The sequence below is a fragment of the Cebidichthys violaceus genome, unplaced genomic scaffold, assembly GCF_023349555.1.
Source record: "Cebidichthys violaceus isolate CVI_PGR_0920_01 unplaced genomic scaffold, fCebVio1.0.p SCAF_20, whole genome shotgun sequence".
Taxonomy (NCBI): domain Eukaryota; kingdom Metazoa; phylum Chordata; class Actinopteri; order Perciformes; family Stichaeidae; genus Cebidichthys; species Cebidichthys violaceus.
In genome coordinates this window covers 9,908,392-9,935,178 of record NW_027176373.1, presented here as the reverse complement: position 1 = coordinate 9,935,178, position 26,787 = coordinate 9,908,392, and the positions used below count along the sequence as shown (strand labels likewise).

General features: G+C 41.0%; 3 protein-coding genes across 4 annotated transcripts; 1 reads left to right on the top strand and 2 right to left on the bottom strand.

The window, feature by feature from the left end:
• Positions 1 to 562: 562 nt before the first annotated feature.
• Positions 563 to 16,160, bottom strand: LOC137876545 (forkhead box protein O1-A-like). The gene is made up of 4 exons (XM_068716197.1): positions 15,378 to 16,160; positions 5,018 to 5,209; positions 3,434 to 4,622; positions 563 to 3,317 (listed from the first exon to the last, which is right to left on the bottom strand). Exons 1-3 carry the CDS (start codon positions 15,963 to 15,965, stop codon positions 3,456 to 3,458), a joined length of 1,947 nt encoding a protein of 648 aa, XP_068572298.1. The 5' UTR covers positions 15,966 to 16,160; the 3' UTR covers positions 563 to 3,317; positions 3,434 to 3,455.
• Positions 16,161 to 17,714: 1,554 nt separating this feature from the next.
• mrps31 (mitochondrial ribosomal protein S31) lies at positions 17,715 to 20,595 on the bottom strand. Its single transcript, XM_068716562.1, has 7 exons — positions 20,405 to 20,595; positions 19,473 to 19,967; positions 19,190 to 19,342; positions 18,897 to 19,040; positions 18,742 to 18,818; positions 18,331 to 18,471; positions 17,715 to 18,246 (listed from the first exon to the last, which is right to left on the bottom strand). Exons 1-7 carry the CDS (start codon positions 20,521 to 20,523, stop codon positions 18,011 to 18,013), a joined length of 1,365 nt encoding a protein of 454 aa, XP_068572663.1. The 5' UTR covers positions 20,524 to 20,595; the 3' UTR covers positions 17,715 to 18,010.
• A 254-nt stretch (positions 20,596 to 20,849) lies between these two features.
• On the top strand, positions 20,850 to 26,256 carry taf6 (TAF6 RNA polymerase II, TATA box binding protein (TBP)-associated factor). 2 transcript variants are annotated; one of them, XM_068716195.1, is made up of 15 exons: positions 20,850 to 21,054; positions 22,303 to 22,460; positions 22,610 to 22,696; positions 22,833 to 22,986; positions 23,086 to 23,142; positions 23,246 to 23,365; positions 23,503 to 23,624; positions 23,861 to 23,938; positions 24,036 to 24,137; positions 24,230 to 24,412; positions 24,514 to 24,588; positions 24,679 to 24,804; positions 24,979 to 25,152; positions 25,240 to 25,431; positions 25,687 to 26,256. In XM_068716195.1, the coding sequence occupies exons 2-15, from the start codon at positions 22,305 to 22,307 to the stop codon at positions 25,975 to 25,977; spliced, it is 1,917 nt and encodes a 638-aa protein (XP_068572296.1). In that variant the 5' UTR covers positions 20,850 to 21,054; positions 22,303 to 22,304; the 3' UTR covers positions 25,978 to 26,256. The 2 variants fall into 2 exon arrangements, with proteins under 2 accessions (XP_068572296.1, XP_068572297.1); XM_068716196.1 differs by having other exon boundaries at positions 22,270 to 22,460.
• The last annotated feature ends 531 nt before the right edge of the window (positions 26,257 to 26,787 follow it).

Genomic DNA, 26,787 nt, shown 5'->3' with positions numbered 1-26,787 from the left:
TAAACAATGCAGTAAAGATCATCCAAAACACTCAGACTGAAGTAAGCGTTGATGTCTGTGGACAGCAACATAAATTAACTAATGTCGATGTGGTAGCACGGTTATTATGGGGAAAGTCGAAGCATTTCAGGTTACAACCGGTGGGGCTAAGTAAGCTCTGACCATAGGCACAGTCAGAGCTGAGGAAAAAGGAAGAAACATCCTAAAATGTTCCAGAAATCAGTAGGAACCCTAAAAAAATGCTACACAGGGACCAAACTAATATATATAAATATGAGCAGACTGATTCAACTACAATTCAATACAGAACATGTATTAGATGCCACTTACAGTATGTGCTTATTACATTAGGTGTTATTATATTGCCTTACAATGCTACTACGATGAAGACACACAGATAACATTTTGTTTTTCTTGCTTTAATTGCATGTGCACATGGTGATTTATGCACTGAATGCGGGTTACATAGATAACTGCATTATTTAAAAAATACCTGGATGTGGGTATCCAAGATTAAATATGACTGCATTCAATTTTCACTTAAAAAATGTGTGCACAAAAGTGGGTTTCATAATTTTTTTAATGTCCAAGATTACATATAAAAATGCAATGTATTCTCTTTTTTAAATCATAAATCTCATTTGTTCAAGGTAGCAATTTGACCCATTATAAAAATGCTCCCATCACACATTCATTTATGATAAGCTTTCACAATTACAGAAATAGTAGCATTATTCTAAGATATAATTCTATTCTGTTTACTAAATTCCTTTCCTTGAATGTTTTAAAAAAACTTTCAAAATGTATAATTTCACACAAATACATGTTTGATTTAAAATGACTTACTTTACACTGTTACAAAATATTTACTAGAAACTAATGGCTATAATCCTCCAACACATTAGAAATACAAAGGCAGATGGTGCATTACTCTGAAGAGTATTAATCAAATACATAAAAAGAAAACAAAATCTATTTACAAAAACTATTTCTCAAAAATGAAGACAAATTCAATACATTACTTACTGAGGAGAATGGCAGGAAAAATCCCTTCAACACTTCGGAGGTAAAATATTTTGAGGTATGAGTGTTCATATATTTATTGATATGGTTTGGACTCTGATATGTAAACAACCATTTCTAACACAATCATACATACAGTATAATACTTCAATATAATCCAAACAAGTCATTGAAACCCCTCATATACAAAAATGTACTTCTAAGGAAAACAATATGTACAGAATTATAAGTCTGTGTATTATAAGTCACCGTGTAGGCACAGTGAATTGGCACACTTTCTTTGATGTGTGTGGTAGAGTAGAAACTCTTTGGTGCATAAAAACTGTAGCTGCTGGGAGGTAAACAGCATCAAATCATGTGCTGTGTCAGCTATATTTTGAAGGCCATGATCCATTTCCAGTCAGTTAAGGGATTCCGTCATCAGCCTTCTTATCTACTGCTTCTCCCACTCTATCATACATCTGAAGTCAGGTGAAAATCTCTAAATTCTACAAAATGTCCCTTTTTTAGAATGTGACAAAAAACAACCCCTCTGATTTCAACTTTATCGCCATGCTTTTATCAGTTTTTCATAACTTCAAGCGTGGTAGAATGTCCTAATGTCAAAGACGTTAATGTGAGCCTAGACTAGAGTTGGGAAGATTTCTCCTGACAGCAACATTGAGTCCCAAAAGGTGACTTAAGATGCTGGGGATCATTATTCTCGATAGGTGTTCCCAAACAGCCACATTTTCTAAATTCTATTAACATAACAGGGAGCATTCACAGTGCACTTTAATACAAATTTTTAGATTGATATGGACTTTCAGTTAACTGATTTTAGAAGGTGACATCTCCAATGTATCTTTAATTCACTTCTTCAATGTTAGTTTTATGTAACAAAACAAAATACAGCATATCATGTAACTCAAACACATATACATTGTACACAGCATAGGCACACATTATTGTACAAGCAATAGAGAGTACAACGCAAGAATCCAATTATAAGCTACAATTAAAACAAAAATATAAATAAATACCTTCATAAAGTATATGAATGACAAATTAATTTCAGTCAGAAATGCAGTTTGTCTCACGGTCTCTAATGAAATCTAATTGTGAGGAGATATGGCTGATGTTCCATTTGAGTGCTGAATTTGATAGCACTGTACCAAGATATCTGTGTATAAACATTTAATCTGTGTACACACCAATCAAAATCATTTCAAGATGTATTGATGTTTGTTTCATAATCTGCTATGATGTTGTCCAGAGGTCTATTCCTCGGATATTTTCTCTGGGTCATTTTAATTCACCATTGTAGCTAGAAAAGTGCACTCAGTAGAGTGCAGATCTCCTCCAGGTATGTCTCTACCTTCTCAAACAAAAAAGAGTTGAATACCACACAATTGTCCCCCACGGCTGCCTTAGAGTCAAGATGATGGCGAAGATTAGAAAATCAGGGATTTATTCATCTTGTATCGTGCCTGACTTCAGCGGATTATAACCTATCACGTTCAAAGTTAGACAAAACATTAAGCAACAGATAAGGTAAGGCTTGTTTTTATCCTCGCCAATTGCCGGAAATGCCTTCTGCTACTGAAGTAGTTGTTGATTACTTGCGGCCCCTATTGACCAGTTAAGAGTGAGGGGTCAGCAGTCAATAAACTGTATAAAACAGTCAATAAATATATGTTTTTTAAAAAGTGTGAATCATCACAGCCCATGGGAGGTCCTTGAGTATACAGTCATACAGTCACCAAAAATGTTAGACTGATGGGTCTAGTAGTATTCAAGATCAGCCGTGGACAGACAGACAAACACACGCACACACACAGGCTTACGCCTGGCGGAGATAATTGATTGATATGTTTCAATATGCAGATGATACACCGGTTTATCTAATATTCAAGTGGAATGATCTCACTAGGTTAACACTCATTTGCCATTATGGGCTTTTCATTCAACCCTCAAAAAGTGACTGATCAGACTATATTGAACATATTTAGCAGAATTTGCGCCATTAGAATGTAATATCAAGTTCTCCTTTGAAGATATGGATGCCATTTTAGACTTGATGTGTTTCCAGTTTTGGACAGGTAATTGTAAACAAGGCTGTTTGCACATGCTGGCTTGTCTCTCATTAATTTTCTCTCTGCAGAGCTTGTGTTGAATGCAGTTATGAATGAAACAGTTTTGGCTGTTCCTCAAGACATTTTTTGAAAATGAGTTTTTGCCGATTGCTCTGTGGCTGATTTACTTTTTCCAGTCTTGAATGAAGGTGAGCAGTGGCGGGACTCTGAGAAAAAAACCTGTGAGGGAGAATGGAAAATGTTCAGGGATGAGAAACATGGACAAGAAAACAGGACATTTAATTTGTTATAGTTTTAATACATGTACTTACTGACATACTACTTGTTAGTCTCACCTGTTGTGATCCACCACGCATCCTAGCCTGACACCCAGCTATGTGTGGTGGTCTTCACCCTCTGGGGAAACACATGAGGCCCAGCTGTGGGGTCAAAGTTAAAGTCCAGTGCCCCGCCATCCATGAGGGTGTCATGGAGGACAGTCTCCATGTCACATTCAAACCTCTCAATGGACACGTTGTCCAGGTCACTGGGCAGCCGCTCCTGGTGATGACCGTGTGGGTGAATCAAGTTGAGTTCCCTGTAGCCGTTGCTGCTGCCGTAGCTTGCCGAAACAGCGTAATTGTGTGCTGGGTGTCCACGGGGCAACTGCACACATGTCCTCAGGCTAGTCATTCGAGGAGGGGCCCCCGAAAGACTAGTCAGGCTAGTCAGGGGGATCATGTTACAGCTATTCAAATCTTGTGAGGTTGAAGGACCCCGGCTATGTATATCTTGTGGATTTACATGAGGAACTAGGTGACTTTGAAGAGGAGTCATAATTTTTGCTCCATTATGACCCCCCATGTGGCTCTGGCGGCAGTAAGGGGGCATTAGACAACCTCCCCTCCCCACCTGAGACAGCTGTGCATCCCTACTGGCTTCTGCATCTGAGGTCAGCAGCTCTTTGAGGAGGCCAGCAGGACAAATATACTGGTTCTCATAAGCCCTAAAGCCCGGCTTGGTCTCTGGAAGCGTCTGCATGGTAGCAGGGGACAGGGAGTTCATCCTCACCTGGCTGTACATGCACTTACGGTAGTCCTTCTGGGGGTGCGGGGTCAAGCCAGTGGAGCTGTAGGGGCTACTCTGAAGCATGGCAGCATTTGACAAATGTGAGGCGTCAGAACCTAGCTGGGTTTTAGGAGACAGCACACTCAGGTTATCCAGCAGACTCTCCATGACCCTCTCTGAGCCATGTTGGCCCATGGATCCAGTTACTTCGGACAGGCTGGGCAGGGTGGAGGTTATCTTGCTCCCCGCTGCTCCAGGGTACATCATATGGCCATCTGACTCCCCCAGGTCATCCTGTTCAGAAGGAAAGGGTGAATGGCAACCACTCAGGGTGCTGGCGTCAGAGCTGGTGCGCGTCCTAAAGGAGCTCCAGGCTTCAAAGTCCTCATTACTGTGGGAGTTTGGGCTTCCCAGCCAGTTAGAGTACTGGGAACCAGGGCTGCCTGCTCCTCCCTCAGCTGCTTCCTGTAGAGACATCTAAGGACAGGAAAACAATAAAGGTTACACAAGCTATCATAAGAATTACCAGTGTATTGTTAACTTACATCAAAATGATGGGAATAGTACAACATTTTGGGCTTGCCAAGAGTTAGAGGAGGACATCAACACCACCCACATATATGAAGTTACCACCACCAATTGGTTAGCTTAGCTTAACATTACACATCCTGGCTAGCCTAGCTCTGTCCAAAGGGGACAAAATGTCCGCAGTAACGGTTTGCAAGATAGCAAATAACTAAAATGTTCTAATATGTCAAACTCTTATTTTAACATAGATTCAGAAGAATTGTGAGAAAAAAAGTATTGCCAACCTATATACAGATAGATTTTATAAGTAAGTGAGTGTAGTGTTAATGAAAGGGAGACTTTACCTTTTTCTTTGCGGCCCTTCCTCTGCTCTTGGTGAACTTACTGTTGTTGTCCATGGAGGCAGCTCTGCGTCGAGGTGACTTTCCGCTCTTTCCCCCCTCTGGGTTCAGCATCCACCAGGAGCTTTTTCCCGTTCCCTCGTTTTGGATGCGCACAAAGCGGCTGTGCAAGGAAAGGTTGTGTCTGATGGAGTTCTGGATGGGAAACAAGTGAATCATTTGTAAGTTATCAGTTGGCTCACACTTATGTAGAGGCTACAATGCAGCTAGAAGCATCAAAATAAATAAATAAGGTTTCTTTTCCAAAGATTCTTTTTTATGTTGGTGTGCAAAGTCTCTCTTTTCAAAGGTCAATATTTCCCTCATGCATTATTCTAATGCATCTATAAATGGTGTTGTTTTTTAAATACTAAATACTGACCCTCTGTTGCAAAAATAAGCAACTGTGAGTGAACCCTGAGAATTAAATAAGAAGGTGTATTGCTGCAGAGGAAATGTTTGTCCTTTTTCATACTGAATGGAGAAGAAGCCAAGTTGAGTGTGATGTCAAAGCCAGCAGATGAACAGGAAGTATGCATATGTCCATATCCTCCGTCAGCAATATTATGTCTACTGAGCCTTTTCCAATCCCTCTTCACGCTCTCCAGCAAAAGACATTAGTTACTTTGGCATGAGGAAGCGAGGGATGGACGGGACATGTGGTGTCATTTATTTTACACTAAATAAACATATGTTACCATCACAAGACAGAAGTCAGTACAGCTAGAATACAATATATCTGTTTCTGAATATGACAGCAAACAGCAAAAGAACCTATAATGAAAGAAAAGTGAACAAAAAGTACAAACAGCAAATATAAGTTCCACAATAAGCTATGCAAAGTTGATTTAAAATTAGCATTTTAGTGCACTTTGACTATTTAGCCTGATTATATCATATGGGTCATCTCTGTGGACATAACACTATACTGATATTTTTACAGGACTTGTATGAGTCTCATGCGTAATTGTCCGACAAAGCTTCTTCTTGTATAACGTCAAGATGCATTTTCATCAAAGTATTTTAACTTTTTAAGTCAATGTTGTTTAGCTTTTTGTCCTTTAATTACTTGTAGTTGAAGCCATGAATTGAACGTTTGCGATGAAAACTCCTATATTAGAGTTTATTAGCGGTCATCCTACTCCCTGCTCACTGTATGTGAGGCCATAATCACATGCTTCCTGTGATTTACAACATGTTTGATCTGCACAGCAGATTATTTTTACTGAAAGAGCAGATTAAAAAAAAAAACTCCTAAATAAGACAGGCTGTATTACTTTAGGTTTAACCAACTTTTGTATGTGGTCACATTTGTCCTTGTGCCAACATGTATACACCTAAAGCCTCATTCAGTCCATTTTCTCTAATGCTATGTTATGAACTCTAAAAAGGACGCAGAGGCGCCTCCTGCGGTAGATCTCTCAGGAAGAAAAACAACGATAGAGAGACGGTCACACAGGACACAGATGCACTGTATAGCCTGATCTCTCTGGACAAAAAATGCTGGTCTTGGGTTGGGGGCATTCAGTGCATATTAGTCATCAGAATGTGACTCATACTCTAGCATATTAATATGATTTATTTCATACGAAGGATGGCTCTATAAAGTGATCAAAATAAATAAATAGAAATCTTAGCTGCATGACTGCATGACCGGAATGACACTTTAAATAATTGTATAAATAGTTCAAGCTTAAGAATGTTGCAAGTATTGTTTTGGCTGACTGTCCTCAATATGAAGGCAGTGAACCACAGCAAGTTCAACCTCAAACTATACATCAACTTGTGAAGCCCGATCCATAGAGGGGAGGCAGCGGGCTGTGCATGAATGAGAAGTTTTTTACTGAAAAAGAACGCTGGGGGAGGTTACAGGGTTCGAAGTGAGGGCGACAGAGTGAGATGTTTTTGCCGGCAGAGCTGGGGTCAATGAGTTCACTGTGTACTGAACACGAGCTCTTCAGCTGGCGCTGACAGAGACATGCAAACAGGTTGGATGGAGCAGGAACACAGAGAGAGGAGGAGAAGCATCAGATGTGACGTGCTGCCCCCCCCCCCCCCCCGCCACCTCCCCTTGTGAACCGTACTCCTCCCTTCTCCTCTGCTGACTTTTTGAAATAAGGCTTCCTGCATCCTGCACATGCAGACTGGAGCTCGCTGCATGGCATCAAAATGCAACGCTCAATCTCGTGCTCATTTGATTCATGACCTTTTCTCCCCCTTTTTTCAATTTTTACATGATCTCAATCTGTAAGAGGAAGACAGGAAATGAGTCATTAGCAGAGGACCTGAGATCTGAGTAGTGTGCTGCACAGACACCGTCTGTGAACCAACTTATATTCCGCCAACCAAAGCGACACGTCTTGCTCACACACAGTTGAGATCACTAGTGATATGCAAATGTCTGTAGCCTCTGATTAGTGCCCACAATAGATCATGGACTGCATGACTGGGCCCTGGGAAGGGGAATTCTCTACTCCGCCAGAGATAATCCTTGTCTGAGACAGACCTCACCTCAGCCCAAAGAGAACAAAAGACATCCCTCCCTCACTAATTCAGGAGGTGCCCCATTCACACATTATGTCTCTGAAAGCCCGGCCCAAGGTGGCCTATAAGTTTCATTGTTGCTAAAGTTCTTTATAAAACATATTGTTACAGCCCTCGTCTTTTAACTGACTTTGAAGCAGTGACATATGTGCACCTGTAACTGCACGGCGGCTCATGTGAATGTGGGGTATTAAGAAATTTATATGCTCTCTATTGACCTTTCATGGCAACCAGGGGAGTTCCCAGGCACAGATTATGTAGGCCTCTAAGTGACATAAATGTGTAAGAGAGGAGACATATTGAGTAATTTGAGCAGGGATCCAACACAAGCCTGTGCACAAGTTAAGATGCATTATATCTCATTAGAGAATATCTTGACTTGAGGAAAAAATATATCGCAGTGTGTTTGTGTGTGGGGTGATGTCAATTGATTTTTGTGTGCTTAAAATGTATTGTTAAAATCAATTCCTACTGTAGCTTTGTAGCTACCAAAAATCTTTTCAGAGTCATGCTATTCGCTTGTAATTAATCTTATGTGCAAAGAAGAAATATATTATAAAAAATATTGGTTAATATCAAGCTTTGTGAAGGAACAAGTGGCTCCACACTGAAGAATATGTGAGTTTTAACAAAACACTGATCCTATGTGAGCTGGTGCAGGGAAGCCTGACATGCTTCTGACACAATCTATTTTCAGTTTGAACAGCACGTTGCAAATGCAGTGCAGCACAAAGCAGTTGTCTGAGTCCACCTGCTGCTACCAAGCTCAGATACATGGTAGCACTCAGTATTATGGAGAACCATCCACCGTCTTCCAACACTTCAAATGTACCCAATGATCTCTGAATCATCTGTGATCAATGTCATCAAGACAAGCTGCTGCAGAATGAAGCAACTCCTTCTCCCGGACTTCAAAACAATCAACTTGACACAGCTGCTGTTTCTTGTGTAGTGAAGCATGAGGCTTGCAGCAACGGTCGCAGGATAAGTAAACAAACCAGGGCCAGTTGCGGGGACAGGTGCAGCCACAGTGAAAGTGGCCTCACTTGCAACTGGTCCAAACGTTTTTTACATATACAGTACAGCATCAGACGCAACCACAGACAGGAGAGAGGATTCCCCCAGGAGACTGCTGGAGACCAGCTGCTACTCAAATCAGTAACTCAGTTTTATATCAAGGATGAGGCCTGATATTGAGTTAGTGATGAAAAACTGGAGGGGAAAAAGAGAAACGCTTTGAATTGACATACATGTAGCGGCATCGTGGGGCAACAGTTAACACAAAAATATTGGAGTGAGACTGTGTAACTTTGATATAACATAATTTTTCTTACTTCTAATCAGAGCTTCGGTGACCTCAGCAATGGGTGCAACCGCCTCTCAATGTATTGTTTTTGTGGTTGCTTCTGCCACAAAGGTTTTTAAATGAAAGTTGTAGTGAATGAGGAAACACGTGAAACAATTGCCCGTAAATCAACATCACATTAACAGTGAAATAAGGAAGTATGCTAATCTCTTTGGCTGCCATTGACTACAAAGAGTTGGTACACTGCATGACCAGTTTGTTGGCCGTCCACGCGTTGGCTGAGTCCCCTGAGAATTATAGAACTAGTTGATTGTGTAGCTCACAATGTCAATGCACAGATTGACTTCCTATTAGTGATATTTGGGTAATATATCTGAAATCAGTATTACAATATAATGTTTTTTTAAGGTGATATATATATATATATATATATCACATTATAGGAAACATATACAATCACATATAAAAAAAATTAAGCTGATTCTGTGTTCCACTGAAGAAGAACATTACATCCCTTCAAATATGTAAAACATAAATATCTAAAATGTTAATTACTATTCTAAATTGGTCGGACTCATTCATTTTTGCAAAATTATGAAACAATGTTGATTTCATAACGATACAATTCTGCTGAAAGATAGCGCTGCAGAATTATTTTATTATAGAATATTTCTTATTCCTGTCAAATTCAAATGCAAGACAGGCACATGAAGTATTGTATTTAGCAGCAGCCATATCTCCAGCTGCTAAATAAAAAAGGGAAACATTCTCTAATTAGTAAAAAAGATGTATCTTGTGAGACCAGAGTTGACACTGCCTGACCTAAAATGAGTATGGTTAACATACTGCTTCTTGATCTCATACTGCATGATGCTCCAGGTGCAAAAATACAATTGCAGATTACAATTAATCAATGCCATTATTTTGAATAACTGCTGGCATATCACTCCGTCTTCAAAGCATGTCAGGTGGTGTAAATAAGAGAATAAGAGAGCAAAGCACTTGCAGAGATTGCAGCAAAAGGACAAGCCACTTCCTGACAGTGTCTTCCTGTGCACACCCCCCCCACCCCGTCCTTTCTCCTCTGACCCAGGAAGTTAAAAAAATGTTTCTGTTACAGAGCGGTAAAAAGGCATGCGCTGCTGCTGCTGCAGAAGAAGAAGAGCCGTCCAGCTCAGTGTGGTGACCATGTCGCCTCTTCATGGCTCCCGGCACAATGCAGGCTACTTCATTAACACTGAGCATCAAACTGAGTGACCTACTTCTGCAATGGCTTCAAAGCTGGACTGTGAAAAGGAATGGGGAGCTTTGTGTTACAAGCCTGGCTTTAGATAAACAAGGAGGGGGCAAATGTGAACGATAGAAACAGTTAAACATCCTCAAGGGATTGATTAAAAAAACACTCAGTCATACTAAATATTCAGACATACTAAGCTGATTAGAAACTTGATCTCTAATCTTTCTCAGCCTAATCTTGAGAGTGACACACATTCTTTGCACACTGTACAGTGTAAAAAGGCAAACTGTTTTTTTTACAGGATTTGACACTAATCTCAGTCACCTCTGATCCCGTTTCTCTTTCTTCACACCATATTTCTTCGCCTCCCTCGGCACCCAAGTCTTTTATATTGTGCATAATAGATTTGAGTTCATGTTCTGTCTGTGAACATAATAAAGACGGGGAATATTTCCCTGTGCAGGGCTGGAAGACAATGCAGAAATCCACATGCCACAGATTCCACAGGCTCAAACACGTGTAGGCAGCAGACTGTACACAGGCCTCAGCCCACAGCCAGCCAGTCAGCTGACTGCTCCCCTCCTTCCCTCAAGCCACGGCCGCTCCTTTTTGAAAGCCCCTGCCCCAAGCCTCCCTTTCTTCATGGGGTTACTTGAAGCTTTCAGTGGGCCTCTTAAGTTAAGGAGAGTCCTCCCTTTTTAACCTTGTGATCCCAAGACAAATCGCTGGCAGCTATTCAGTTTTTTTTTGTTTTTATCTCTGCCCCTGTTAGCCGCCTCTTTTCAGGCCTGTGTCCCCAATCATAATTCATAAATTAAACCATTAAACAGCTGATTAATTTAAAAATGTACCCTTTACTCAACAAAATAATGGAAACTCTAGAATTTCCTTCCTCTGATTGTATAGACCATTTTGAATAATCTACAGCTGTACTTAAAGGGCCAGTGGTGCTTTGAGCTGGAGGTCAGCATGCTGATGGCAATTCTAACTTGGTCATGTTTAGCAAGTATGGTAACCATGTTAAATATCTTAAATTACTGCATTAGCATGCTAACATGTGCTACAGTATTTAGAAACTAAACACAAAGTAAAGCTGAGACTTTTGAGGATGTCATTAGTTTACAAGTATTTGGTCATAAATCAAGTTTGTTGGACAAACCTCATAACAGCACTAGATGAAAAGTACAATTCACACTCAGGGGAACATTAATGTGTGTAACAAATTTCATGGCAGTCCATCCAATAGTTGCCGAGTCAGTTCACTTAAAACCACAAATGGCGATCTTGATCTCAGAGGAAAAGTCAGTGGAAAATACCAAAGTCACTAGGATTTAACCTCAGGCGACCATGAATCGCTGTATAAAATTCTATGGCAATCCATCCAATAGAAGAAAATTCAGTCTGGACCAAATTGGTGGACCGAGTAACCGACAGGACAACATTTCCATCTCTAGAGCCACACCGCACGACAAGTGCATTTTAACCTGGGTTATCTAAATAAACTTAAATTTCTGGTCGTCGTTATTCATACTTCACTTACATTATTGTAACTTTCATCAAATTACCTGAGACACTTCAGTCCCATGGTGGGACAAATAAAGCTGGAGTGAACAATTATCTTTTCTACATTTATTTGTCTCTGATTCAAATGGTAATTCATGACACTATCGTCTTCAATCATACATCTAACTTCCTCAGCACTCCCACTAGCAGGCGCTTTTATCAGCTGTCATTTGATCTGGGGGATGTTGTTCAAATGGAGGTAGAGTGAGCTTTTCTACTGAGCTCATCCTGAATAAATACCATCAGTAATGTCTGTCTTTAGTTTCGGTCATATGCAAACATCAGGAGCCAGACTGCACAATCAACAGGCTACTGATTTGTAGTGTAAGGGCCATGTTAAATCATATAGTAAGAAAAACCAACGTCACAGTGATTGCACACATTACTGCAAGCTGACACCAAAAACTGTATATCAATCCATAATACCCCAGCTGCCTTATATCTGTGTAGCACTACAAACCAATGGCTTTTACACACTTCATAACCTTTAAAAAGTTCAAGTAACTCTTCGTAAAATACTTTCTTGCAATGTACACGTTTTGAAATGAACACCTCAGAACTTCTGCGTCAGTTAAACTCAGGAGTGCTACTTCCTGTTCCATTATTTGAGGTCACAGTTCACTGAGAAAAACAGTGGCACTACCAGTAAGATGGTAAAGTGCCGTGTATACTGCACACTACCACTGATAGACCCACCAATATCCCAGGGGAACCAGTTCTACCAGTTGGCAGGGGCCCTCTCTTGTGGTAAAGGCATGATGATCACCACACAATTTTTAGAGGGACAATAAAAAAAATCTCCATGACATGAGGGAGACAGGAAGCTCTAGTTGCAGTAGCAGCGTCGCCCTCGCCCTGCCCTCCACCCACCTTCACTTTTCTAGGTGGAGCTGTATAATCACTGAGGTTCAAACACAACGCCCACCACCCACCATGAGGTCTCTGGCTTATCTCTATCTGTCATTACAATCAACAAGCAGGCTAAATATTTCTTTAAGCATGCGGCAGGAACGCTGAAATGGAATAAAATGACTTCACATAGAATTAGACGCACAAACATGATCCATGTATGGTCTCTCCCATTAGTTACTCCTCTTTTTCCAGCCCTGACCCTCATGTTTTGCAAGGCGGGGATGTTAACACATGGCACTGTTTTCCATCCACTCTGCAGGAAATGCATCATAGTTCATTGTGAGGGGACCATCGTGTTTTTTTAACAGGAAAGTGTAAAAATAACTATAAGCCGGTGGTTCCAAGGCCCAGCTACGCATGCCAGCATTTAGGAATGCAGAGGTTGAAGTGGTGATGTGTTGATTTAATATCAAAGATAAACAGGCTGGTGCTATTGTTATTGAGGCATTTGCTGCTTCTATGAATGGCCTGCAATGAAAAAAGGGGCTACAGTAAAACCTTTTTCTCTAACCCTGTGAGTAAAAGGCTTAAAAAGTATCAACATAAATAAATAAAACCAAACATCAGGGGCAGCAGGGTGAAGCGGAATAAAGAATTACAGTATGACGAATCAGACATTGGTATGTTGGCTGAAGTTGGTTGAACTTCCGGGTAGATGTCATTGATTGTTGTAGCTATTGTGAGTTTATAGACATTTATAAAAAAAAAAACCTGTGGATTCTAAACTCAATAAAAATCAAAAAGTAAGAAAGAACAGGCCATTCTTTACAGATATTGGTGCTGAAAGGACAGTTGGCTAATCAAAACTCTCTGAGCTCCTTCAGCTGAAGGCCTGAAAGAGAGCAGCGAAGGAAGTGGAAGGATAAAGAGCAGCGATCCCTTTCTCCAAGCTGTAGCATCCGCTGAGGAAACTCTAGATGACAGGGACACAAAGATATGAGCACACAGCTCAGGAATGGAGGATGTTTGACGTTGTTCCCAGCATTCCCTTCTCCCAAGTCCCTTCCCCTCCGACACACTCCCCAACACTGATTGAGCTGTTTGTGTCGCCTCCTGTTATTGTCAGGGGGGAGACACTTTACTCCGTGCTGCTTCCTTGGCAAAAAACCTGACTTCATTCCCACCAGCCAGTGCACCTTCACTTTCTATGTAACAAAGTGTAGTTGAAGAACTACAGAAAAGAAGGGAAGGGAGGTTTAGCAGAGCCATAAGTCATGATAGGAGCTGCAATCAAGCTTTTCACAATCGTCTGTTAGACAATGGAATCTATATTTGATTGAGGTTCACAAAGGCATTTCTTGACATAACTTTGAAATGACGTCTCATGAGAATACAGATGGTACAGGAAGGGCTGTAAACATGAAATATATATTGGAGTGTGCAGATTTTAATTAGCGTCTACTTTACTTTCTCTGTCTGCTTCCCCCGCCCTAATTTCTATCCCTCATGGCTGAGTAACTTCCTCACCCGGCGAGACAATATTAAGACCTGGATTAGCATGTTTGTACAGGCATTAGGCTACTGCTTTTCACTCATGCTAAATATTTTCAATACATTTCCAGGCCAGAAAGCACAGCTTTGTAAACTTCCAGGACTGTACCAGTTTTTCCATGGACGTGGAAATGCTGCATAGACCATGAGTCAGTATGTTTTGTGGTTATACTGGATAGATTGTTGCCACTAAGGTTTTCTCTGGAATAGCAAAATGTACAACAGAAATCTGTGCTGATCCACATTGGTCTCCCGCATTATTCTCCTGAGTCAAACATCTAGTTGACAGGTGTCCCCAGTATTCTCCATATGAAACATGTCCAATATTTTTGCAGTGTTGGACAACAGGATTGAGAGAGAAATGTCCTCAAGCTCATGTATGGGGTGTTTACAGTCAGACCTGCTGCTTCAGAGCTGTATGTCTCCTCACCCACACAGCAGAGAGGCGTGTGCTACCACTGACAGAGGAAACCACTCCAAAACTTCAAAGGTTACTGACGTACCAAAGCATCAGCAGCCAAATTCAAGACTAACTATTCAGCATTTTGACACCATGTTCATGAATCTGGCAAAAAAACTAAATTTTATAACTTTTTAGCACAAGGAAAAAATATTTTGCTCTGAGAGATGGGAGAAAACTGTTTTCCTATTATTAATAATTTCTGATGAATGGCCATCACTACTACTGAATGTGCACTCAATATAGGCCTGTTGGTGCACTCTGTTTGGGAAGTAGGTAAAACACAGGTGAAATATAACAAATGGAGTTCAGCCAGTATTCATTTTAATATCTGTGATTTTCCGACTGTGACATATCGAATTGTCCTGACAAATGCCTCCCTATATTTCCTATAATACAACAGCATTCAGCAGAATAGGATGGAGCCCGTTTTTATACTGCTGTGTTGAGGATTGGAGTGATTTAAGATACCTTTATGTTTTTTTAAAGAGGGACTGCATGGTAAATTAATCTGCGAGACTGAAAAAAAGGCAGGAAGAAAGAACTTTGCTCATTCTGCTCACTTTAATAAAAAAGTGTAAAATGTGAGTGCAGTAAGACACTAAATATCTGCTGGTTTTTGCATATTGAGATTAAGGTTTGGACAACATTTTGTCTGCTGCTAATTGCATTGATTTACACTTGTCTTTATTATATGTTGATTTTTTTTGGGATTGGCGTTAAAGGGGTTAATGGTCTCATCTCAACCATCTCAAGTTCATCCTATTCAACTCGATGCTTTACGCGTACACGCGCACGCGGAGACACTCACCTTCCAGCCCGCGGAGCTGTTGCTGTCTCCTTTATCCTTGAAGTAAGGCACGTTCTTGACCATCCAGTCGTAAATCTGAGACAGTGTCAGTCTCTTCTCGGGGGAGCTGTCTATCGCTTTGGTGATCAGGTCCGCGTACGACATGTTCCCCCAGGCGTTGCGACGGGACGAGCTGCTCTTCCTCTGGCCGGAGCTGCCCAGGGGTGCGACACCCGGAGGAGGCACCTGTTGCGGCTGAGGAGGCAGCTGCGGACCGGGGAGCTGCTGCTGAAGAGGATGATGATGGTGGTGGTGCTGGTGATGTGGAGGCGCACGGTTTCCCTCCCGACACTGAAAGTCATTGCAGGGCACAGGCGGTTTCTGCTCCGCATACTCTTCATAGTCCTCCTCCAACAAGCCGAGGTTGCTGATGAACTCGGCGTTTCCTCCCGGCTCCTGCTGCACCGACGGCGCCGGGGACGACGTGTTGGAGCCGGCCGGGTCGGTGAGCTCCGGCCGGGGAAGCGGCCAGGTGCAGGACCGCGGCCGGGAGAGGGGCTCAAATTCCGGGTCTATTTCGACCGGCTGCGGTGGCGGTACCTCAGCCATGTCTGAGTCGCTCTCACTGTCACACAGACACTCACATAAAAAAATAATAATAACTCAACAGGTAAAAAAGAAAATGTTGCGTTCACACACCAGATTATAGATAGACAATACAAAGAGAGGTTTGTAATTTATAAGTTAGAGAACTGTTGCGTTCAAGGTCTTCACTGAAGTTCACACCATCCTGCACCGACTAGTAGCAACTCTCAAGTCTGCTGCTCTGTCAATACAGACAACCGTCTACAGGTTGATGCTGCTTTCAAGGACCACTGACAGGCTCGGTCTTCTGAGTGCTACAACTTCACGGTGCATTCAAAGTCGAATCATTTATATCGACTCTGTTCAAGTGCTCTTTGGTTGGACATTCCTAAATGGACCCGGTTTCAAATAAAACGTGCATTTTTTGCGCAAAGTATTTTTTTTTAGAGTTTTAAATTTAGCTTGGATAATTAAGTAGGCAATCATGAATTAGCACATTAGTCTTCGGGGCTTCTCAGACTTATTAGAAGCTGTGGATTCAGGAGAAACAAGAGATTCAGGAGTTAAACATGTTCAGCAATGAGTTACTGTGAGATGCTGCCATGGTGTCCTGCATTACAACCATAACAACAATTAAAGTTTGTATCGGCTCAGCAGCGAGTGATAATACAGTGGGCCTTGTTATTGACACCAGATTTGAACCGTATAATAAAAGTGATCAATCATTAGCTGCTTTTCAGTCACTAAATCCCATTCAAATCTGACATTGCAAATTATTGGATTATGTACATTTACACATTTTGACAGCACCTAAATGCACCATACAGGCAGAGGAACATGCAGAGTCCCTCTAGTGCTTTAGAGACATTATGCCCATCTGATCACAGGGAACAGTTCTGTTTTTCCTGAATAGCACACTTGGTCCATTGTGGGTGTTTTTTGTGTTGTTGTTTTTTTTTTACAGTAAAATATATTTACAGATGTGCTAGTTTAAGAATAGTGAAATGTTTATATTGTGTAGTTGGGTTTTCCACACAAATTGTCTTGTTTTCTTAAACAGTCCAGCAATCAGTTGGTATGTTTGGTCAGATACTTATGATTCTGAAACAAAATGTTTTGACACCACATCCAGTTTTATCATAGTAATACATTGTTGAAATATTTAGAGTCTTGTTGTAAAATAGTTAGATATCCTAACATTAAATGGACCATAGATGTGAGTAGTGCCATCTAGTGGGTTATTTGCATACAAGATATTTCTGAGCAGAACCAGGTGCCTTTCCACACAAAAACACTTTTTTTTAATACTTTCTACTCATACAAGTAGGGGAATGTTGCCAAAATCTTATCATGACAATCATATGTTTAAGGAAAAGTGAACAAAATGGGGAAATGAGGCACTCTCGACTCCCAAGCTCTCATTTTCCACACTTTGTCAGACAAAGAGTGTTTTTAGACCAGAAGGAATCTGAGTGGTACATTGTTAACACGTTTGTTTTTTTTCACTTTAAAAGCACTTCCCTTACAAAGGGCACACGGTTCATGGTCTCATTACCCCCCTACTGTAAACCTGATCTGAGGTCCTAGATGCTTCACATAAGTTATGCTTGTTTTACGACCTGCCTGGGAAAACACTATTAATCACGCTCACAGGTGTTTGGATGACCTTTTACACAACCTGTTTTTAACCAGCTATCCAACTGAACAGTCCACTGTTGTTTTTTAATGTAAAATAAAGGTTGAACGAATGAAATAAGCAAAAGACCATGCCTGTACTTTTGTTGCTTTATACTGTATGTATATTTTGTACAAGCACCTGTATAAGCAACATTTCAACAGTTGTTCTATAGTCTGATCAACAGTTTAGAGACAGAACACACTGTTCAATGTTCGACACCAGGACGCAGACTTGATGCCAGTCCACTCTAACAGGCCTCCTGGAAGAGTTAAGAAATCCAACCTGTGTGAGTAAAAATGATCATAGATGCAAAGCCCTGCTGACTAAACAGGACTTAGTTTAATGTGTCCACATTCAAAAAATGTTGAAAACATATGCAATTGTCTTAATCTCAGTTGAGGTAAACGTCAGCTTCCTTGAGGACTTCCTCTTTCTGGTGGAAGTAGTCTCTGAACCAGGAAACGTGTTCCCTCTTCTGTTGCACTGTCAGGTAGGGGTTTCTGGACAGACCGGCCACCACGAGCTCCATGAAGTGACGCACTGGTCCCTGACGAGGGAAACCCTCCTCCAAGTGTTTCTCTAAGAAGATGTGCTCGTGGAACGGGACACTGGCTTCCTCCTCGAGGCCTAACATAGAGCGAGAAGACTCTGTCAGAGTGTCATTTTCTTCTTCTCTGTACATTTAGCGAGAATACAGCATTCGTTACTCACCAACTTCGTTGTTGACGGGGTATTGCCACATTTTCCCCTCTTTGGTCCACTGGATCATTTCCTCAAGCCCATTGCGGGGCGTTTGGTTGGTCGACAGAGACAACTGATTAGCGAAGTCCACGTCCCATAGAGTTGGCCGTGCTGAAAATATGACGACAGCAGCATTATGAGCAGATGTCCCGATGAAGTTAAAACCAAGAGCTTTGGCAATGTCACATTAAGGAGAGACAGCGTCCGCCTACTTGACAACATCTCATGACAATAAGCTTTAATGAAGGTTCAATTCAAAGTGCAACAGTTATTTCTGAGACCAAACAAGTATCTATACAAATAACACCATAAATCACCCACTGTAAGCAAACAGTCAATAAATAAAAGTAGGTTTATTATAAAATCTAAATTCCTTATTACCAACTGTTGATTCAACTCCATCTTCATCAGTAGTGGGAGAGAAGACGTTCAGTCTTTTCCCTGAGAACAAGTTCCTCCTAAAAAAGGAAAAGGCACATTAAACACACAGTCTGTCTGAAAACCTACACAGGTAAAAACACGGAGAAAGTATTTACCTCCTCCGAACACCGTCCAGCTCAGCAGTGATTCCTCTGTCATGCGTGTATCCTCGCCCATCGTCATCAAAACGGATCTGATTAGCTGGCCGAGCGTTCTGCCGGTTGGGATTCTTTCCTACTTTCATGTCAGCGATTATTACTCTGAGGAAAACATTGTTGGATTAACATTTATTACACATGAATGATTTTTTCCATTATACAGAATGAAAAAGCAGATCAAATATCACAGTCTCATTTAAATATTCAGCGCATTAACATTCCTATACTGGAGGCCTATATTAGACACACACCCAAGGTTGTTCATGTCCCCTTTCTTCTGGGCCTGAGTGATGGTCTCGTGCTGCCTCAGCTGCCTGAGCAGCTCAGACTCAGCCTGGCTGCGGTCAGGTAGGGTGGAGGCAGCAGCAGACGCAGCTGCAACCAGTTCAGGATCCAGTGTCTCTCTAGAAAAAGAACAACACAGTGGATGAAGAGAGACTGAGGCTTCAGATATCCTCCCGAGATTAGGATTTAAACTCAAAGAAACCTGCATTTTAACAAGTCGATGATGAATAACTTGAAACTCCCTCTCACCTCTGTGATGAAGCCTCCACTGTAGCCTTCTGAAACATACTGATAGTGCTCTCCATAGCTGCTGGCTTTGACTTGGGTGTAGACTCATAACTCGGCTTCACTATCATGTTTTTGAGCTTCCTCTTACTAGTTACTTCTACCTTCATGGCTCCAAGAAGGTCGAGGAGACTCTCTTTCCCGCTCTTCGCTGTGTCAGTCTTCACTTGTTTTGGCGTGGCCACGACCTGCTCAATTTTAACATCCGCCTGCCGCTGCGTGGTACTTCCCTCATCTGTCTTTAACACTGCCAGCTCCTCCTCCTTATGTTCAGCCATCTTGGTAATGTTGCTGTCATCTTCAGCTTTCTGTGTAACCACAGTTGGAGTTTCTGTTGACTCAGCGTCTTTATCTGTATTTGTTTTCTCAACTTGATTAGAATTGTCACCATCGTTTTTCTTTTCACAGCGTCCGACTGAACTTGTGCTGAGGGCTTTGATTCCACCTCCATTTGCAACCCTATGTTTAGAGAAAATCAGGGTTAATAGTCATAGGGGTCTGACTCGGAAGTGATCCTAGAAGCTTGAATAATAATAACACCATTATTACAAATTAAACACAAAAAATACAATAAGTGGCTGCTGGTACCATTCTCTAGATTCACATCATTTTGTAGATACAAACTACCTGCTAGTGATGAACCTGAGCCTCTCAAAGAAATGTCAATCAAAATGTCCCGCCCCTTTAAAGCAGGTTAAGTGAGTTAATAGCTAACATTATCTGTCCCCAGCTTTTATGGGAAGAACACATTTTCAAGCTATATATAATGTAAATTGTATGTCACTATACAAAGTTTTTATTCACCAAAAATACACCTAAATAGCCCTAAATATGAAGCACACAGCTGACGTTAAGTCGTCACTGTGTGCTTCATATTCACTCACAGCCAAACTCACCTTAAAACTGGAACTGGAGCTGCAGCCTTGTCACATTTAGCTGTAAACACACACGACTCAAATACACTGACTGAAGACTGTCGAGTCGTGCACACTGTCCGGAATATAAATCTATACATGATTGCTTCTTGTAATGTCCTTGCACACTCCTGACGTTTGTCTCCGTTGCTACATCATAAGGTCACCGACGTAAACTGGAGAATGACATTGGTTCCGGGCACCGTACTTCGTACATCTATGGTGTTAAGGGTACTTTCCATAGAGGAACTGACATTTAACTAAGTTATAATTACATTTATATTTTATTAATTATTAATTATTTTTGCCAATCAAAATGCACTTCCCGTAACTGACTTTGGTTGGTTACTTTTCGATAAACGGCTGCTCTAACGGTCCAGCGATCTGAACTCTAGTCTCGCGATATCACAACCGAACGTGACTCAAAATGGCGACGGAACATAAGCGCTAATTCACGAAAGGAGGTCCCAGCCGCAATCCGTGAATTAGTTAGTTATTTATATCGAAAGATGGATATTCATAGAGAAGAATTAGCTTTGCGAAAAAATTATTGTTGCAAATCCCAACATTGACGGTTTTTATTGGTGTAAGTTCCTGCTTAAATTCAGAAAGGAGAGGACAACTTCACACAGGTAACATGTCATCGGAAGCTAAGTTACTAGCATGCGAGCTAAAACACATCATATCTAGCTCGCTGTAAGTTAATTAAAGAACTATGCAGTCGTTAAGTGGCTTACAATCATCGCTGTTAAGATGTTGTACATGAAGTCGTTGCACTTGCATGAATACATCGTTACTTTAGAAGTGGCTCGAGTATTGTATGCTGCTAGTTGATTGTTTTTCCGTCAGTGGATAACCCGCTTTCTGTGGAGCTCACTGTTTATTTACACACATGAAGTATAGAACCTTCTTTAAAGTGTTTATTCCATGGACTTTTGACGTGTGCATTGTAAACAAGATTCAACTCAGAATCAAAGTGGAGGTAATCAGGATTATGAGTAAGATATATATATATATATATATATATATATATATATATATATATATATATATATATATATATATATATAATATCGTAACGTAACGTAATAACCATCAAGTCAATAACGTTATTTCCTTGATCCGTCTGCAGTAGAAATCACGTCTATGCTGACATTACTGTTTTGACTTCATGTATAGCTTTGGCTTTATGTTTGCGGTTGTTTTCTGGTTTAACCACTTTAAAGAGTTGTTTGGCTTATTTGATTTACAAGAGTGTAGTTTTGGTCTCATGCACCATATAGCCTTCCTGCACTTTATGTATTGACTTTCTCGTGGGCTCTCTCACTATCTGAGATGTCATAAGTCCTTCGTTTTCAACATTGACTTTCTTTTTGTCATCATTCCACAAAGCTGCATTGAAACACTCAGTTGTATGCACATTGTCTCACATGTCAGCCATGGATACCTGTAACTTCTTGAGTGATGTGATTGGCCTCTTGACACTATGTTTTTGATGATGGCAGATAAATAGTGAAGTAATTTTGTTTAACATATCTAAATGATGAGCTGCAATAAGACACATTCTAATATTTACATTTGGGGAATTTGAATAATAGTGGAAAAGAGGTAAACTATAGGCTGTGTATAATGTTTGCTCAACCATCACACAACTATATCAAGACTGCTTGTCAAATAATATGTCAAGATGCTGTGTTTGTGGCTTCATTGAGTGTGAATTACTGGCAGGGAACCATTCAAGCAGAAATTGTTTTTACCCCCCAAAAAGAAGGATGCAAAACCAGTGTCTCCTGAATAAGACGAGTACATCTGTATTGAATTAGATTTTTTGTGTGTGCACATTTGAGGGGTGTTATTCACAGACCTGTGCCCTTTGTTAGCCATGGCGGAGGAACGTCGGCAGAAGCAGTGTTCGGTCTCCCTGCCCACAGAGTCCATGAAGGCCATGGCAGAGTCTATGGGAGTGGGGCAGTTACAGGAGGAAAGCTGTGCTGCCCTAAGTGAAGAAGTCAGCTACAGAATAAAAGAAATTGCACAGGTAAATCATGGATGATAGATGTAGATATTGTCTTTGTGGGTCAGTAAATTTTTCTGAAACTACATGCTTGATTGTCTTGGGCATAAGTGATACATGCTGTTTATATTTTGTATTCAATTTGGTCTCTTTCCTTTCTCCTGTTTATTTAGGATGCTCTCAAATTCATGCATCATGGGAAGAGACGTAAATTAACCACCAGCGACATAGATAACGCTCTCAAACTAAAAAATGTGGAGGTAAGGGAGAACTTGCATACTTTTAACTTTTATTAGAGCACTTGATAGATGTTGCTCAAAGGAAAGCTTGAAGTGGGTCTTGTACTTTGATTTCTTTTCAACTTCTGTGTTCCAAATACATTTCCTCTTGTTATAGCCCCTGTATGGGTTCCAGTCGCAAGAGTTTATCCCTTTTCGCTTTGCAAGTGGTGGTGGAAGAGAGCTTCATTTCTATGAGGAAAAAGAAGTCGACCTCAGTGACATTATTAACACACCGCTCCCCAGAGTTCCACTAGATGTGTCTCTCAAAGGTACGCAGATGATCAGTATTACAAGCCGTTATACTCCAGGATATTGTGTTGTCTTGTTTTGACTCTAAGCTCATACACCATGCTTGCTTTAATCCACAGCCCACTGGTTAAGCATTGAGGGAGTGCAGCCTTCTATTCCAGAAAATCCACCACCAGGTGAGCCCTGTTTTTGATTTTTCTCTATTGAAAGACCTAAATATACATATACATTTATCTGCAGGAAAACTTAATATTGGGTTTTATTTACTGTTTTTTTCAGCACCAAAAGAGCAGCAAAAGGTTGAATCTACAGAGCCGCTCAAAGTCATCAAACCTGGTCAGGAGGAGGACGGCACGATGCAAGGCAAGAGTCAGGGGGCAACACCTGCTGATGGCAAAGGTCGGTATCTTGTGTTATATTAGAATTAAACATTTCTCTATTTTCTTTTCCTGTCCCCCTGCCTTCCTCCCTTCTTCCCTCCCTAATCCGCTATGATTTTGCCTCCATCATACCATGTTTACATCCGTCTCTTTCAGGAAAGGACAAGGGTCTAATAAGGTTGAAGCCGCGCAGCACTCACGAGCTGTCTGTGGAGCAGCAGCTCTACTACAAGGAAATCACAGAGGCGTGTGTGGGCTCCTGTGAGGCTAAAAGAGCGGTACGTCTTGCTTGTCTGTCTGTTTTATATGGTTTATTTTATACATGCTGAGTAACAACCTGATAACCTTTTCTTGAATCATTTTGACTAGAAGTTATATTGTGTTTCGTTAAAAGTGAAGAAATGGCAAAAACAATTGCAGCCAACATAAAATTGTATGTAATTACAGAATTCTGCCAAAAATGATAAAGTAGTTTTAACCTTTTTTGATAAATGTTTCCTCTTGTCTCATTCAGGAGGCTTTACAGAGTATTGCCACAGATCCTGGACTGTATCAGATGCTTCCAAGATTCAGCACATTCATTTCTGAAGGAGTAAGCATCTTTTCCTTCTTCTCCTAATGTTCTCGCCTCATATATAATAACCAAGCATATCTATGCTGCAAGTACTGACTTGATGTTCTCCTCAAAGGTTCGTGTGAATGTGGTGCAGAACAACTTGGCCCTGCTGATTTATTTAATGCGGATGGTCAAGGCTCTAATGGACAACCCCACGCTGTATTTGGAGAAATACGTGAGTACAGAAAACAAACACATTTTCTGAAGAATATAATCTCAACGTTTACTTTTATCCTCATGCTTATATTTCTCTATCTGTATTTGCAGTTGCATGAGCTGATCCCAGCTGTGGTGACGTGTATCGTGAGTAAGCAGCTGTGTTTGCGACCAGATGTTGACAACCACTGGGCTCTACGAGACTTTGCTGCTCGCCTCATGGCCCAAAGTTGTAAAACCTTCAGTACTACGACCAACAACATCCAGTCCCGCATTACCAAGACCTTTACTAAGGTGATCACTTTTTTTTAGATAGATAACTGTTGCCCTCATTAACATTGCATCACTTTTTAAAAATACTTCACATACTAAACCAGACTGACTTGTTTCCTCAGAGTTGGTTGGATGAGAAAACGCAGTGGACTACACGTTACGGCTGCATCGCTGGACTTTCTGAACTCGGACCTGATGTGAGTGGGATTCTGTGTCCTTTATTTAGGTCTTTATAATTTTGACTCTCTTCACTCGGCACCAACCTCCTGACTTTTCCCACCCTGCAGGTGATTAAGACGTTGATCCTTCCTCGGCTTACTATAGAGGGTGCTCGCATCAAAGCAGTGATGGAAGGACCAGTGGTCTCCAACATTGATAAGATAGGAGCGGACCATGTTCAAAGCCTCTTACTGGTAACACGTTTGTGATTATTATGCACTGAAAAGTAGATAGATTATAACACATTTGTAGACTATAACTGTCAAAGCATTTCACTAAAACATGGCGCTCATCAGTAATTGTTTCTTATTTTGTATTAGACGAGTACTTGCGTTTAATGTTAACAAAATGTGTTTTTGTTTTTAAAGAAACACTGTGCAAGTGTTATTGCCAAGATCCGACCTCAGCCTGACAACGTGGAACAGTACCGGACAGACTATGGGTACCTTGGACCGATGCTCTGCTCCCATGTAATGAAGGCCAGGACTCAAGCAGCACTGCAAGCTCAGCAAGTCAACAGAACCACATTAACAATCACACAGGTACATTTAACACTTATACGAATGTATTCTGTTTAGTGAAGTCAATTACTGCTGTTCATTTATGAATGATGAATCATTTTCTTGCAGCCTCGTCCCACCCTTACTGTGTCACAAAGTGGGTTAAGTGGGTCGGCAGGACCGCGCACTCCCAGCATCATTAAGGTCCCGAGCTCCCTCACCCTCATGTCTCCCCGACCGGGGACCCCATCGCAGCCCTCTCCCCCGGCAACAAAATACATCGTAATGGCAACCAGTGCTGGAGCTGCCTCAACTCAGCAGGTACTTTGATTTATTTAAATTCAGTTTAACACTCATCGCAACGCAGCTCTACAGCGCTACAGGAAATCTCTGCAGGGTAACTTCTCCTGCCTGTGTTGATAAGATAGCAGCTGCAATTTCAATACAGCCATTTTATTAATTAGTTATGTGATTGGTGTGAAATTGAGCAGGTCTTAAAATGTAAGAGGATTTACTGAAACCCTTTTTAAAATCATAAGAGTAATTCATACGTCTGTCTTTTTGTCGTCCCTCTAGGTAATCACCCTCAGCTCTTCCCAGTCAGCCTCACCAGTCACTAGCACAGTTCCCAGTGCCACGTCCACCTTCCAGCCTTTGGTCAAACTGGAGTCTGGCAGTGGCCCTGGTCTGACAGGTTCACGACCAATGCAGAAGTACATAGTTGTATCTCTGCCCTCGTCTGCCTCTTCCTCTTTGGAGACTAAGAGCTCCGTGCTACCAACCTCAATTTCCTCAAACCCACTCGAAGCAGCGATGAAGCTAGACCGGTCCGAGTCTCCTGGAGCAAGCACACAGTCGCCACACTGAGACTTGTGTAGATAGTGGGGGTTTTTAACCATGTTGATGCAGCTGAACACACAGAGTGGTTTGTTGGGGCTGAACTTAAAGGGGTAAACTCTGGCATGGTATGAAGGGGAATATCTGAACTCTTGACTGATGAAGAGCAAATGTGACTAGACATTGTAAATATGTTAATGCCCAATGAAAACTCAGGTCCAGCTGTGAGATCTGTAATGTTTCAGCTTATATTCTAATTGATTCCATGTTCTTTTTTTTTTACTCTAAAATAAATCAGATTTTGTATGATATCCTTGTCTGGATGTTTTTTCTATATTTCCATAATGATTTTAAGAAAAATGTTATCGTGTACAGTTTGCCATCAAAAATGTTCCTGTTTATCAAAACCAAATATCTGAACTGTTTAAACAAACTATTATTCTCTAACGGGCTTGGTGTCATCACGGATCACAAGCCAGTTTAAACCACATAAGTGATGTAAAAAATCAGCAAAAAGAAGAAAAAAAACTATTATGGATTTCCTGTCGGTTTCAAAATTGCACGTTTACATTTTTTTTTATATGTAAAGGACCTGTGAATGAATATAAACCACTAACTATGGCTATTAAATCTATGTAGCAGAGTAAAAATAAAGTGGCATAAAATGGAAAAATTCAAATAAGTACATGAGTAAATGTAATTGGTTACATTTCACCCCTGCTTCCGGTCCGTTGGCAGACCAGAGTTCCAGAAGTAAATAAATACAAGTTTTTTTCTAGGTTTAAGACCACAGTAATGAACTACGTCTCCCAAAGAGCGTTACGGTAAAAATTAAAAGCT

What these genes read in the sequence shown, in the direction of transcription:
- LOC137876545 (XM_068716197.1), bottom strand. Translation starts at nt 15,965, where the DNA reads ATGGCTGAGGTACCGCCACCGCAGCCGGTCGAAATAGACCCGGAATTT. An exon ending in ACAGCTCCGCGGGCTGGAAG is followed by an intron (nt 5,210 to 15,377) that starts GTGAGTGTCTCC and finishes TTTCCCATCCAG; the next exon opens with AACTCCATCAGACACAACCT. An exon ending in GAAGGGCCGCAAAGAAAAAG is followed by an intron (nt 4,623 to 5,017) that starts GTAAAGTCTCCC and finishes TCCTGTCCTTAG; the next exon opens with ATGTCTCTACAGGAAGCAGC.
- mrps31 (XM_068716562.1), bottom strand. Translation starts at nt 20,523, where the DNA reads ATGTATAGATTTATATTCCGGACAGTGTGCACGACTCGACAGTCTTCA. An exon ending in GCTCCAGTTCCAGTTTTAAG is followed by an intron (nt 19,968 to 20,404) that starts GTGAGTTTGGCT and finishes CTCTAAACATAG; the next exon opens with GGTTGCAAATGGAGGTGGAA. An exon ending in CTGGACGGTGTTCGGAGGAG is followed by an intron (nt 18,819 to 18,896) that starts GTAAATACTTTC and finishes TTCCTTTTTTAG; the next exon opens with GAGGAACTTGTTCTCAGGGA.
- taf6 (XM_068716195.1), top strand. Translation starts at nt 22,305, where the DNA reads ATGGCGGAGGAACGTCGGCAGAAGCAGTGTTCGGTCTCCCTGCCCACA. An exon ending in TCCAGAAAATCCACCACCAG is followed by an intron (nt 23,143 to 23,245) that starts GTGAGCCCTGTT and finishes TGTTTTTTTCAG; the next exon opens with CACCAAAAGAGCAGCAAAAG. An exon ending in AACACCTGCTGATGGCAAAG is followed by an intron (nt 23,366 to 23,502) that starts GTCGGTATCTTG and finishes CGTCTCTTTCAG; the next exon opens with GAAAGGACAAGGGTCTAATA.